Source organism: Nerophis ophidion, linkage group LG01, assembly GCF_033978795.1.
Source record: "Nerophis ophidion isolate RoL-2023_Sa linkage group LG01, RoL_Noph_v1.0, whole genome shotgun sequence".
In the NCBI taxonomy this organism is placed as follows: domain Eukaryota; kingdom Metazoa; phylum Chordata; class Actinopteri; order Syngnathiformes; family Syngnathidae; genus Nerophis; species Nerophis ophidion.
Genome location: NC_084611.1, coordinates 7,145,034 through 7,158,578, shown reverse-complemented (window position 1 = coordinate 7,158,578; position 13,545 = coordinate 7,145,034). Strand labels below are relative to the sequence as shown.

At 43.0% G+C, this 13,545-nt stretch overlaps 2 protein-coding genes across 2 annotated transcripts in view; one reads left to right on the top strand and one right to left on the bottom strand.

The window, feature by feature from the left end:
• LOC133548443 (gastrula zinc finger protein XlCGF57.1-like) overlaps positions 1–13,545 on the top strand; it is a 351,444-nt gene that overhangs the window by 208,763 nt on the left and 129,136 nt on the right. The gene's annotated exons all lie outside the window — the stretch shown is intronic.
• On the bottom strand, positions 5,646–11,753 carry LOC133553227 (zinc finger protein 501-like). The gene is made up of 2 exons (XM_061901228.1): positions 11,435–11,753; positions 5,646–7,700 (listed from the first exon to the last, which is right to left on the bottom strand). The coding sequence occupies exons 1-2, from the start codon at positions 11,541–11,543 to the stop codon at positions 6,484–6,486; spliced, it is 1,326 nt and encodes a 441-aa protein (XP_061757212.1). The 5' UTR covers positions 11,544–11,753; the 3' UTR covers positions 5,646–6,483.

Here is a 13,545-nt window from a genome sequence, read left to right as displayed (position 1 = left end):
TTGATTGGCAACACTAAATGGTCCCTAGTGTGTGAATGTTGTCTGTCTATCTGTGTTGGCCCTTCGATGAGGTAGCGACTTGTCCAGGGTGTACCCCGCCTTCCGCCCGATTGTAGCTGAGATAGGCACCAGCGCCCCCCGCGACCCCAAAGGGAATAAGCAGTAGAAAATGGATGGATGGATATATATACATATATATGTCTTAATTAGATTATCCAGAGAATAGTGCTCGATACCATGGTAGAGCACAAGCGGTAGAAAATGGATGGCTGGATGGGTTTGACAAAAACAGACTATCTTTGAATCCCAGTAAGACTAAAATAATGCTGAAGAGAAAGTCAAACACAAATAGACGGAGTAGATATTAAAAGGGTAAAAGTTAACACATTTTTGGGTGTAAAATTAGATCAATCAATCATACCAACCGGTATAGCTTGGTTGGTAGAGTGGCCGTGCCAGCAACTTCAGGGTTGCAAGTTCGATCCCCGCTTCTGCCATCCTAGTCACTGCCGTTGTGTCCTTGGGCAAGACACTTTACCCACCTGCTCCCAGTGCCACCCACACTGGTTTAAATGTAACTTAGATATTGGGTTTCACTATGTAAAGTGCTTTGAGTCACTCGAGAAAAAGCGCTATATAAATATAATTCACTTCACTTCACAATCAATGTTCATTTATATAGCCCTAAATCACTAGTGTCTCAAAGGGCTGCACAAACCACAACACAAACCACTACGACATCCTCGGTAGGCCCACATAAGGGCAAGGAAAACTCACACCCAGTGGGACGTCGGTGACAATGAGGACTATGAGAACCTTGGAGAGGACCACATATGTGGGCAACCCCCCCTCTAGGGGACCGAAAGCAATGGATGTCGAGCGTGTCTAACATGATACTGTGAAAAGTTCAGTCCATAGTGGATCCTACACAGCCGCGAGAGTCCAGTCCAAAGAGGATCCAACATAGCAGCGAGAGTCCCGTCCACAGCGGAGCCAGCAGGAAACCATCCCAAGCGGATGCGGATCAGCAGCGCAGAGATGTCTCCAGCCGATACACAGGTGAGCGGTCCATCCTGGGTCCCGACTCTGGACAGCCAGAACTTCATCCATGGACATCGGACCGAACCCCCTCCACAAGGGAGAGTGGGACATAGGAGAAAAAGGAAAGAGACGGCAGATCAACTGGTCCAAAAAGGGAGTCTATTTGAAGGCTAGAGTATACAAATGAGTTTTAAGATGAGACTTAAATGTTTCTACTGAGGTAGATGATAAAATGAATTGCAAATCTCATGTAAAAATATACAACATAAAGAAGCAATAAACACGTCGATGATGAATAAAGCAAAGCATGTTCTCGGCCAAAAATCACTTCATATTTTCTACTGCTTGCTAGTGTGACCATATCTGAGTTATTGTGCAGAAATATGAGGAAACAACTACACACGTGTGCTTCATTCACTAATGGCGTTACAAAAAAGATCAATTAGAATAAAACTGTGGAGTTATGTGTCAGGCTTGGTAAATGGATAGGACTTAGACAGGCTTTTATTTTGACAACTTCCTTTCACCTCCAAAGTCAAGAAATACCAATATCTATAATAATCAATATCTATAATAATCACAAAAACTACTCGACGAAAAGGTTCCAAAAAAAAGGAACAACCGAAAATCACTCCGAACGGAGGTAAACACAAACGCAAAGACGAACTACAATTGGCGCCGTTTATGCTATAAACAGTATTTTTTTTAAAAACGCTCCAACCGGAGGACCAAAACAACAGTTATGAAAATTTCTACACTACCTAATCTAATAAAGTTATAACAAAATTAGTCACTCAAAAAGTTGAGGAATGAATAAAAAAATTAACTGAAAACTTACCACTTCGGCTGAATAACAAAATAATCAAAATCACTCTGCTGAGGAGGAAGAAAGGAAAACTCCAAATATTTAGAAAGGGGTTCAGGATCAAAGGACATAAGCACGAGACAAGGCAAGGCATGGACATGACATGGACGCTTGAGAGCACGAATAAACGAGACAATCTGGCACAGAACAAAGGGAGGAGTGAGCTTATAAAACACATGAAGGTAATAGGGAACAGCTGGAAACAATCAGAGAACAGGGATGACGTCAGACTGATGACACAAAAGGAAGGACAAGTGACCTGAAACCAGAGGAGAGTTACTTTTCAAATTAAAACATGCAAGTCATAAGACAGAAAAAACCAAGACAAGACAGTATGTCTCTTTCGGACCACCAAGGTTTACAATATGGTTTATTTTTCAATAAATTGTCTTTCATGTGCTTTTCAGATATTGTCTTTGGGCTTGTCTTTCTTGCTCTCGCTCGTGCTCCAATTCCAGCTCTCCTCTCGTCCCCGGCTGCTGCCTTTTAACAGAGCGACAGGTGATTAGATAAACAGGCCCAGGTGGGCCTTCTACGCACCTGCCGCTGATTTTGAAGCCGGTCCTGGCACACCCCGTTTTGCTGCATGTCCGCAGGCCACGCCCCCCCTCCACAAATACTTAATGTTGGATACAGGGAACATACAAAGCCTTTATTTATTGAATCACAAATATTTAAATTCAACGATTTGGTGCAACAGCTAAAATGATATGAAGTAAAGTGAATTATATTTATATAGCGCTTTTCTCTAGTGACTCAAAGCGCTTTACATAGTGATGCCCAATATCTAAGTCACATTTAAACCAGTGTGGGTGGCACCGGGAGCAGGTGGGTAAAGTGTCTTGCCCAAGGACACAACGGCAGTGACTAGGATGGCGGGAGCGGGAATCGAACCTGCAACCCTCAAGTTTCTGGCACGGCCACTCTACCAACCGAGTAAACCGTGACCCGCTACCCAAGAATGTACAACAATTCTTCTCAACAAGAGGAGAAATATAACCTGAGAGGAAAGACTAATTTAAAACATTTGTGTGCACGTACAACACTTAAAACCTTTAGCATATCAGTATGTGGAATTAAATGATGGATTGGATTAAGAAAATAAATCAAACAAAGCACCAATATGATCCAGTTTAAAGTCCTACTGAAAGCCACTACTAGCCACCACGCAGTCTGATAGTTTATATATCAATGATGAAATATTAACATTGCAACACATGACAATACGGCCGCTTTAGTTTACTAAATTGCAATTTTAAATTTCCCGGGACTTTTTTTCTTGAAAACGTCGCGATTAAGAAATGTTTAATATAGCTAAAAGTCGTCTGCTTTAACCGCATAATTACACAGTATTTTGGACATCTGTGTTGCTCAATCTTTTGCAATTTGTTCAATTAATATTGGAGAAGTCAAAGTAGAAAGACGGAGTTGGGAAGCTCTAGCCTTTAGCCACACAAACACACGGTGATTCCTTGTTTAAAACTCACGGAGTTGAAACTTTACTGTGGATTAGAGCGGACATGGATGTTGACTACATGTCAACCAGCAGGTTTCGGTGAGAAAATTGTGGTTAAAAAGTCGCCACTTACCGGAGATCAGCTAAGCTTGTGCCTCCCGTACAGCAGCCGTCGACTTCCCCGAGACACTGTGCGTCAACACCCGGCCGTGGACGTACACTACCGACTATCAGGTACTGTTAAACTCACTAAAACACTAGCAACACAATAGAAAGATGAGGGATTTCCCAGAATCATCCTATTAAATGTCTCTAAAAACATATGAATCTGTGTCAATGCAAAGCGATTGCAATCGTGTTTTTATTTTTTTAACTATTTTTTTTTTGTAGTCCGTCGCTATCTGTTGTCTTCAAGGTGACGATTTATGAATGCAAAGAAGGCTGATTGGAGACTCACTGTGATTGTTTTCACCAGAATAAACCATGGTTGAGTCAGAAGAATGACTGGGTATCGTCTTTTGGGGAAAAAACACAACTCAAAGGAGTACTACATCGCTACACATGCACCTGCTTCGCCAGTCCTGCTGAGATAGACTCCAGCAACCCCCCGCCACCCCAAAAGGGACAAGTGGTAGAAAATGGACGGATGGATGACTGACACCAACTTGAACGGGGCCCTAAAGGGACGGCGTGGCGCAGTGGTTGAGTGGCCGTGCGCATCCCGAGGGTCCCTGGTTCAATCCCCACCTAGTACCAACCTCGTCACGTCCGTTGTGTGCTGAGCAAGGCACTTCACCCTTGCTCCTGATGGGTGCTGGTTAGCGCCTTGCATGGCAGCTCCCTCCATCAGTGTGTGAATGTGTGTGTGAATGGGTAAATGTGGAAGTAGTGTTAAAGCGCTTTGAGTACCTTGAAGGTAGAAAAGCGCTATACAAGTACAACCCATTTATCATTTAACATTATCAGCAGACCTATGTAAGCGTCAATATATACCTTGATGGTGCAGAAAAAAGACCATGTATTTTTTTAACCGATTTCCGAACTCTAAATGGGTGAATTTTGGCGAATTAAACGCCTTTCTGTTTATCGCTCTGGAGGCGATGACGTCAGAATGTGACGTCTCTGAGGTAATACAGCCGCCATTTTCATTTTCAACACATTACAAACACCGGGTCTCAGCTCTGTTATTTTCCGTTTTTTCGACTATTTGTTGGAACCTTGGAGACATCATGCCTCGACGGTGTGTTGTCGGAGGGTGTAACAACACTAACAGGGAGGGATTCAAGTTGCACCACCGGCCCGAAGATGCAAAAGTGTCTGCCGCCAGACCCCCATTGAATGTGCCAAAGTGTCTCCACATTTTACCGGCGATGACAGACATGGCACAGAGATGTATGGATAACCTGCAGATGCATTTGCAACTATAAATTCAAAGAAGTCGCAAAGGTGAGTTTTTTTTATGTTGACTTATGTGCTAATCAGACATATTTGATTTCGGCGTGACTGCCAGCTAATCGATGCTAACATGCTACGCTAATCGACGCTAACATGCTATTTATCGGCGGTGCTAAAGCAGACATGGCACAGAGATGTATGGATAACCTGCAGATGCATTTGGAACTATAAAGTCAACAAATTCACAAATGTGAGTTTTGTTGATGTTGACTGCCAGTTAATTAATGCTAACATGCTATACTAATCTATGCCAACATGCTACGCTAATCGATGCTAACATGCTATTTACCGGCGGTGCTAAAGCAGACATGGCACAGAGATGTATGGATAACCTGTAGATGCATTTGCAACTATATTACGTTTCCTTCCACCCACATTTAATGCGACAAAAACACTTACCAATCGACGGATTTAAGTTGCTCCAGTGTCAAAAGATGCGAAAGTCCTGATCGTTTGGTCCGCACATTTTACCGGCGATGCTAACGCAGCTATTCGGCCATGCTATGGCTATGAATAGCGTCAATAGCTATTCGCTCAATAGCTTCAGTTTCTTCTTCAATACTTTCATACTCCAACCATCTGTTTCAATACATGCGTAATCTGTTGAATCGCTTAAGCCGCTGAAATCCGAGTTTGAATCCGAGTTAATGTCGCTATATCTTGCTGTAGTATTCGCCGTTGTTTGTTTACATTGGCAGCACTGTGTGACGTCACAGGGAAATGGATAGTGGCATCGCGAATAGCGAAAATCAAGCACTTTAAAGCTTTTTTTAGGGATATTCGGGGACAGGTAAAATTTTGAAAAAAAATTCAAAAAATACAACAAGCCACTGGGAACTGATTTTTATTGTTTTTAACCCTTTTGAAATTGTGATTATGTTCCCCTTTAAGTGTTACCCCAGTTTCATATAGCTTGCGTAGAACTGCATGAAGCCCAAACAACAAGTTTGTTCATGTGACATGTGTCGAGAAACATGCACATTTGCCGCTGGAAGTGTTGGGGTGCTGATGCTACATCAAAGGTTAGCCTGTTAACATTGAAACGTTCAAATGGTGTTATAAATGTTGTGTACCTTGGTAAATCTGGGAACCAAGATGTTCGCCAAAATCTTCTGTTTACATCTAACTTGCTGAAGACTTGAGCATCTGCAAGACATCCTAGTATATGTTCCACCGACCAAACTCATCTCGTGGGCTGGTTTTAAATCTGTTATGCCCGAATGTCGAGGGAGGTGGGGGTTGGGGGTTTATTTTTCATATGTCTCTGATTTGCACATCAATCAGTCTGAGGGGTAAAAGTTGGCACTTGGTTATGCAAACAGTTACCCAGCATCACTTATGCGTCAACATCTCAATACATCTCAACTTTGCTGGGAAAAATGGCGTAGTGCAGGTTTTTGAGCGTCCGTAAACTTGACACATGAGGCCCCAGGACCCTGGGCTGAGGAAAGAGTAACCAAGCACTTGAAGCATCATTTATCTTACTGTTCAGGAAGGTTTCAGATACAGAGAAGACATGGGGTCATGAGTGGATAAGATTATGCTCCAAATAATCCAAGTTTGTATGAATACCTCAGATATTTGTGAAAGAAGCAGTGAGGAGGTCCTGGGTAGGGTGGATGTCGCCACATATGAGCAACATACCACAAACTAAACAGCTAATTGCTTATTTTCCCTTGTGTGTTCTCATGTGTTTTACTGCGTCTGCTTTATATGTGAACCTTTTACAGCACAGTGAACAACTAAATGGTTTTTCACCCGTGTGTGTTCTTACGTGTTCAGTCAAACAGCTCTTAAGAGAAAAGTTTTCACCACAAATAGAACAGTTAAATGTTTTTTCACCTGTGTGTGTTCTCATGTGTTGAGTCAAAGAGGTATTTTGATAAAAGATTTTGCCACAAACTGAACAGTTACATATATTTTCACCTGTGTGTGTTCTCATATGTTGAGTCATACGACAATTTTGAGAAAAGCTTCTGCCACAAACTAAACATTTAAATGGTTTTTCACCCGTGTGTGTTCTCATGTGTTGAGTCAAACGGCAATTTCGAGAAAAGCTTTCGCCACAAACTGAACAATTAAATGGTTTTTCACCTGTGTGTGTTCTGATGTGTTGAGTCAAAATGCTACTTTGAGAAAAGCTTTTGCCACAAACTGAACAATGAAATGGTTTTTCACCTGTGTGTGTTCTCATGTGTTCAGTCAAACGGCAATTTAGAGAAAAGCTTTTACCACAAACTGAACAAATAAATGTTTTTTCCCCTGTGTGGGTTCTCATGTGTTCAGTCAAAGAGCTATTTCGAGAAAAGCTTTTGTCACAAACTGAACAAACAAATGGTTTTTCCCCTGTGTGGGTTCTCATGTGTTGAGTCAAAGAGCTACTTTGAGAAAAGCTTTTGCCACAAACTGAACAATGAAATGCTTTTTCTCCTGTGTGTGTTCTCATGTGTTCAGTCAAATGGCTCTTTTTAGCCAAACTTTCAGCACAAACTGAGCAGCTCAAAAATGTTTTAACTCCCTTCTGTGAAGAGCATTGAGAGTGTTTGTTGTCAGTGTGAGTCCTCATATCACCTTCACAGTCTGTATCGCTGCTCATAGGTTCTTCAACCTCGTCTTCAGCCTCACTATCTGATAGTGGAGCTAAGAGGTTGTCTACTTGTGGTTTCTCTTCATCATCTTCAGTCTTCACAGAGACAACAGTCAGTTGCAACTTGGTGTAATCAGCTTCCTCTCGTCCTAGAAGACACTCTCCCTCCTGAGTGATGCAGAGTTCCTCCTCTTCCTTTTTAATGCAGGGTGGTTGTGGAGTCTCCTGCTTCAAAGTGGAGCTCCCCCCTGACTGAGGAGAAACTTCTTCTGGATTACCGATCAGCTGCTGGACGTCTGCAAGACAAACACAAATAAAAAAACAACACTTTCTTCTATGTACTGTATGTGTGTGTAGTAGTGTTGTACAGTATACTGCTACTAATAAAGCATCGTAGTACTAATCAATTGAAATCGGTACTGTAGCACCTTTGAAAAGTACGGGTACCGTTCTTTCATCTGAATGCTGCTGTGTGGCGGTGACTACAGAGCCGAGGCGCATGATGTTGAGTGTGTCAAAACGCACACACAAAGTGCATACAAGCAATAACATCGTGGAGAGGAAGAAAGGCAACAAAGGACAATTCTACTGGTTAATAAAGAGGGTGTGTGAAGTGCAATATGGAGGTATTTGGGCTTCTAAACTAACAATAAAGGTGACACTTTAAACAGGGAGCTGTTTTGTCGGGGGTAACACTGGGTCCTTAAAGCTCCGCTCTTAGGTCGATTAGTTACAACATGCTATTAACACTCCTGCACATGCTACCACTACCTCTCCTTACTCGCCCACTCACTTACAAGGAGCCCAAAGGCTGTCCCTGGCAATGGAAGGCCTGGGTCGAGCTGTGGGATCACAGACTGTGGCCATTTCTGAACTAAATCACAAGATGGATGACATCATAGAGAGGCTTGCTGGATTGGAAAAAAAACTGGATTGAGAGCTGACATGGACGATTAGAGCAGACAGGCCATGAAAATGTCTGCTTGCTTGGAAAACAACATTCCTAATCTACAATCTGACTCCCTCGCATGGCCTTGACGCTGCTCAAAAACAGAAAAAAGGCTGTTGGGAAACATCCCCGAAGGACACCTCAGCGAGGGACACTCTGACTACCCTCCCTCCCTTCTCAACAACACCCGGGAGTTGAACTTTGCTTGCACTGCCTGCAGACACAACAACTCACTCTGAACACACACACACACACACACACACACACACACACACACACACACACACACACACACACACACACACTGTGCTTCGTGGCCCCTCACCCTCCCCTCTGTCGCCACTTTTATTGATTAATGTGTTTATGTGTGCTATGGCGATGGGATTTTTTTTTCTTCTTGGCCTCAGTCTAGACCCTCGCCCTGGAGTCCAGCCTTTGACTGAATATGTTTTACTCCCCCCCCCATAAATATACCTATTTCTCACCTTTTTATTGAAAGAGGCACTGGACTATCTGACTCACTCATCAGCGATCCTTTTTCTGTCTCCTTGTAATGTTTTGTCTGATCTTGAACGGGATTGTGTTGAAAATGTAATTTCCCCTAGGGGATCAACAAAGTACTGTTTTATCTAATCTAATCTAATCTTACTCACGTCACTCCCCCCACATACTGCACACACACACATTCGCTACTCTCACAACAGCTGCTTTAAAACACACCTCACCAAATGTGCTGATTAGTATTAGCACCTTTGCTTCAGACTTAGGTCAACATTTAAATAATAAGCATTCAGATCTGCACAAGGAGTTTAAATAGTGACAGGTATAATGTAGTTGTTACACCTGTCCTGCTGCTCTCTCTTTACTCGCCCGCTCACTCACTGACGTCACTCAGACAACAGGTTGACATTGTCACAAACACACATACTACTCTCAGAAGTTAACCAGCTCCCCTGCTGTGCACATAGCAGTAAAACTCCATGTCACAATATTGCAATACTTGTATAGCGCTTTTCTACCTTCAAGGTACTCAAAGCTCTTTGACACTATTTCCACATTCACACACTGATGGAGGGAGCTGCCAAGCAAGGCCCTAACCACCACCCATCAGGAGCAAGGGTGAAGTGTCTTGCTCAAGGACACAACGAACGTGACGAGGTTGGTAGAAGGTGGGGATTGAACCAGGAACCCCCAGATTGCTGGCAATAGACTATTGTATTGTGACTCAAGTAGTGTGATACAAAGTTTATCGTGAAGTCCTTGCCAATACCTTGTTTGGGGCTGGAAAATTGTGGCAAAACATCCATCCATCCATTTCCTACCGCTTATTCCCTTTGGGGTCGCGGGGGGCGCTCGTGTCTATCTCAGCTACAATCGAGCGGAAGGTGGTTTACACCCTGGACAAGTCGCCACCTCATCGCAGGGCCAACACAGATAGACAGACAACATTCACACACTAGGGACCATTTAGTGTTGCCAATCAACCTATCCCCAGGTGCATGTCTTTGGAGGTGGGAGGGGCCTATCCCCAGGTGCATGTCTTTGGAGGTGGGAGGGGCCTATCCCCAGGTGCATGTCTTTGGAAGTGGGAGGGGCCTATCCCCAGGTGCATGTCTTTGGAAGTGGGAGGGGCCTATCCCCAGGTGCATGTCTTTGGAGGTGGGAGGGGCCTATCCCCAGGTGCATGTCTTTGGAAGTGGGAGGGGCCTATCCCCAAGTGCATGTCTTTGGAAGTGGGAGGAAGCCGGAGTACCCGGAGGGAACTCACGCATTCACGGGGAGAACATGCAAACTCCACACAGAAAGATCCTGAGCCCGGGATTGAACCCTGGACTACTCAGGACCTTCATATTGTGAGGCAAACGCACTAACCCCTCTTCCACTGTGCTGCCCGTAGCAATACATAATAATGACAATTATTTTGAGGTATTTTGGAATCACGATAAATTACAAAATGACTTATCAATTTGAAAATGTAAAAACAGTACCACCAAAACTCAATTGTAAATATGATGTCAAAGACCAACTAGATATACATTAGTAAAAAATAAATAACATAGAATTTAAATTATAGTAACAATAAATTAAAATGACTATCGCAATATATGAATGGGTTTTCTGTTTAATTTTTTCTGAATTCCGTTTCTTGAATATTCTCAACCTCGTGAAAGATATATTTTCGAAATTGGGACTTTGTTTTACTTCAGACACATTTTCAACATAAACTATGTGTTATTAAAGCACATCACACCACTAAAGGAATTCAATACAACCTTTTTAGAAAAACAAAAAAATTTCCATCCATCCATTTTCTACCGCTTATTCCCTTTCGGGGTCGCGGGGGGCGCTGGTGCCTATCTCAGCTACAATCGGGCGGAAGGCGGGGTACACCCTGGACAAGTCGCCACCTCATCGCAGGGCCAACACAGATAGACAGACAACATTCACACACTAGGGACCATTTAGTGTTGCCAATCAACCTATCCCCAGGTGCATGTCTTTGGAAGTGGGAGGGGCCTATCCCCAGGTGCACGTCTTTGGAGGTGGGAGGGGCCTATCCCCAGGTGCATGTCTTTGGAGGTGGGAGGGGCCTATCCCCAGGTGCATGTCTTTGGAGGTGGGAGGAAGCCGGAGTACCCGGAGGGAACCCACGCATTCACGGGGAGAACATGCAAACTCCACACAGAAAGATCCCGAGCCTGGGATTGAACCCAGGACTGCAGGACCTTTGTATTGTGAGGCAGACGCACTAACCCCTCTGCCACCGTGAAGCCCAAACAAAAAACAAACAAAAAAAAAAATATATATATATATATAAAGAGGCTCAGAGGTTTGTAACCTAAGACTGAGACTTATTTGTATTGTCATTCAAATTTGAACTTAACAGTACAACAAACACACTACCAGCTAGCTTATTTTACTATTAGTGTTTGAACACAGCATACATTTTTTATTTTCTTGTTCTTTATGACCTCCAATCCCCTGCAGGTTGATGTCGACATGTCCTTTACACGAGCGCTTGTTTTGCTCTTCCACTTTCTTCATTTTACTTTTGCATTCTTCGGATCTCAACTCACTCACCTTCATCTTCCGTCTTTATCTCCGTTGGTGATTTGCTGGAAGTTTCTGATTCTCTTTCACTTTCTCTTTGACATGACGTCGCCATCTTAGCATAGCAGTAGTCGTCCATCTTCTATCACGTCTTCAATCTTCACTTCAGATATCGCTCCAAACTCAATGCACGTTTCGCGGCTTTGGGAAATACGAATTGAGATATTTGTTGCTATATTTGCTGTGAATCATATGACTTTAAAACCGTGGATTGGAGAATTCCTCGAAAAACCACAGCCTCCGGTCTTCGTCTTTTTGCTTGGCCTTAAGCACATTTGCGCATGCGCTAAAAGTCAGCAACTTCCGTTTCGTTCTCCACAGCAGTGGTTTTTCAAAATAAAGGATATTTAATCTTGTTTTAACATACTGGTTTGCAAAATTATCCATCCATCCATTTTCTACCGCTTATTCCCTTTCGGGGTCGCGGGGGGCGCTGGTGCCTATCTCAGCTACAATCGGGCTATGTTGATTGGCAACACTAAATGGTCCCTAGTGTGTGAATGTGAGTGTGAGGGTTGTCTGTCTATCTGTGTTGGCCCTGCGATGAGGTGGCGACTTGTCCAGGGTGTACCCCGCCTTCCGCCCGATTGTAGATGTAGCAAAATTATCTAAAATCAAATAATCAACAACTATTCTTTGAAAAAAAAATCAAAATAAAATAATATATATATATATCCATCCATTTTCTACCGCTTATTCCCTTTTGGGGTCACGGGGGGCGCTGGCACCTATCTCAGCTACAATCGGGCGGAAGGCGGGGTACACCCTGGACAAGTTAATATATATATATATATATATATATAGATATATATATATATATGTATTAGGGATGCGCGGATAGGCAATTATATCATCCGCAACCGCATCACCAAAGTCGTCATTCACCCGCCATCCACCCGAACAAACATTTTATTAGGACTGTAGCCGCCCGCCACCCGCCCGCAAACATTTTATCTGGGCAAACATTTTATCAGGACTGTACCCGCCCGCTGAAATATATCAGAGGTTGGCCGTCTTTACCACTCAAAGGGCTATTTAAATCTATTTCACAGAGTAATGAAGACAATTGGAGCCGTTAACGTTCTCACGACTATTCAACAGCGTTCATCCTGATGACAAGAATATGGGCGTGCTGTGAAGCCATTGCCTTAGACACCTTCAACAACATGTACCAACCGATTGTTGGTCCGGCATCATGTTGTGTGCAGTATCCACAATTACACGTACAAGATTGGAAGGCATACTGGGTGATACAGAGTACACTGATGGTTGTGATATAAACAACTTTAACACTTACTAATATGCGCCACGCTGTGAAGCCACACAATACAAGATTGACAAAGACATTTCGGGAGAACATCCTCATAGTAACACAACATAAACGCAACACAACAAATACCCAGAATCCGTTGTATCCAGGACTACCCCTGGATATATTTCTCACACCCGTGCCCCCAACCCCGCCCACCTTACCGACGCATGGGCGGGTGGCGGGGTTTGCTGCTAGCGGGGTGTATAAAATAGTCAGGAAGTATCATGAATATATATGTATATATATATATATATATATATATATATTTATATATATATATATATACACACACACACACACACACACACAAGCACGTGCACAGACTTTTTTTGATGGCTGTTGTTCGAACCAGAATAAGGGCATACATAGAAAGGAAACAAATCATACATTTTAAATACTACAAAAAACAAGAATGTTTTTCAAGCTACTTAGTTGTTTTAGTTAAAAACCTTTAGAAGGTCAAATCATGACTCTGAATAAAGAAGAAAAGCACTAAGAGTGTAGATCTCCACCAGGACCAATCCTATTGTTCACCTGCTACTAAATTGTGTGCCATCTCATGTGTATCGTGTGCTGCTATGACAATAAACTTCCATGAATCCTGTAAAACAGCAGACAGTTAGTAATATGGTTTCACATCAAAATGTTGGTGAAACTGCTCATTTCTACCTGGCGATAGGTGGCTCTAACTGTAGTGCTAATCACTCACCAGCAGAAAGCCCTCATCGCACTGCTAATCAATAACTACCATCTTAGGCACTTAACATCA

Bases quoted from the DNA above. Each gene is read 5' to 3' on its own strand.
- LOC133553227 (XM_061901228.1), bottom strand. From the start codon at position 11,543: ATGGACGACTACTGCTATGCTAAGATGGCGACGTCATGTCAAAGAGAA. The intron at 7,701-11,434 runs GTGAGTGAGTTG...TTTGTCTTGCAG, and splicing joins GATAAAGACGGAAGATGAAG to ACGTCCAGCAGCTGATCGGT.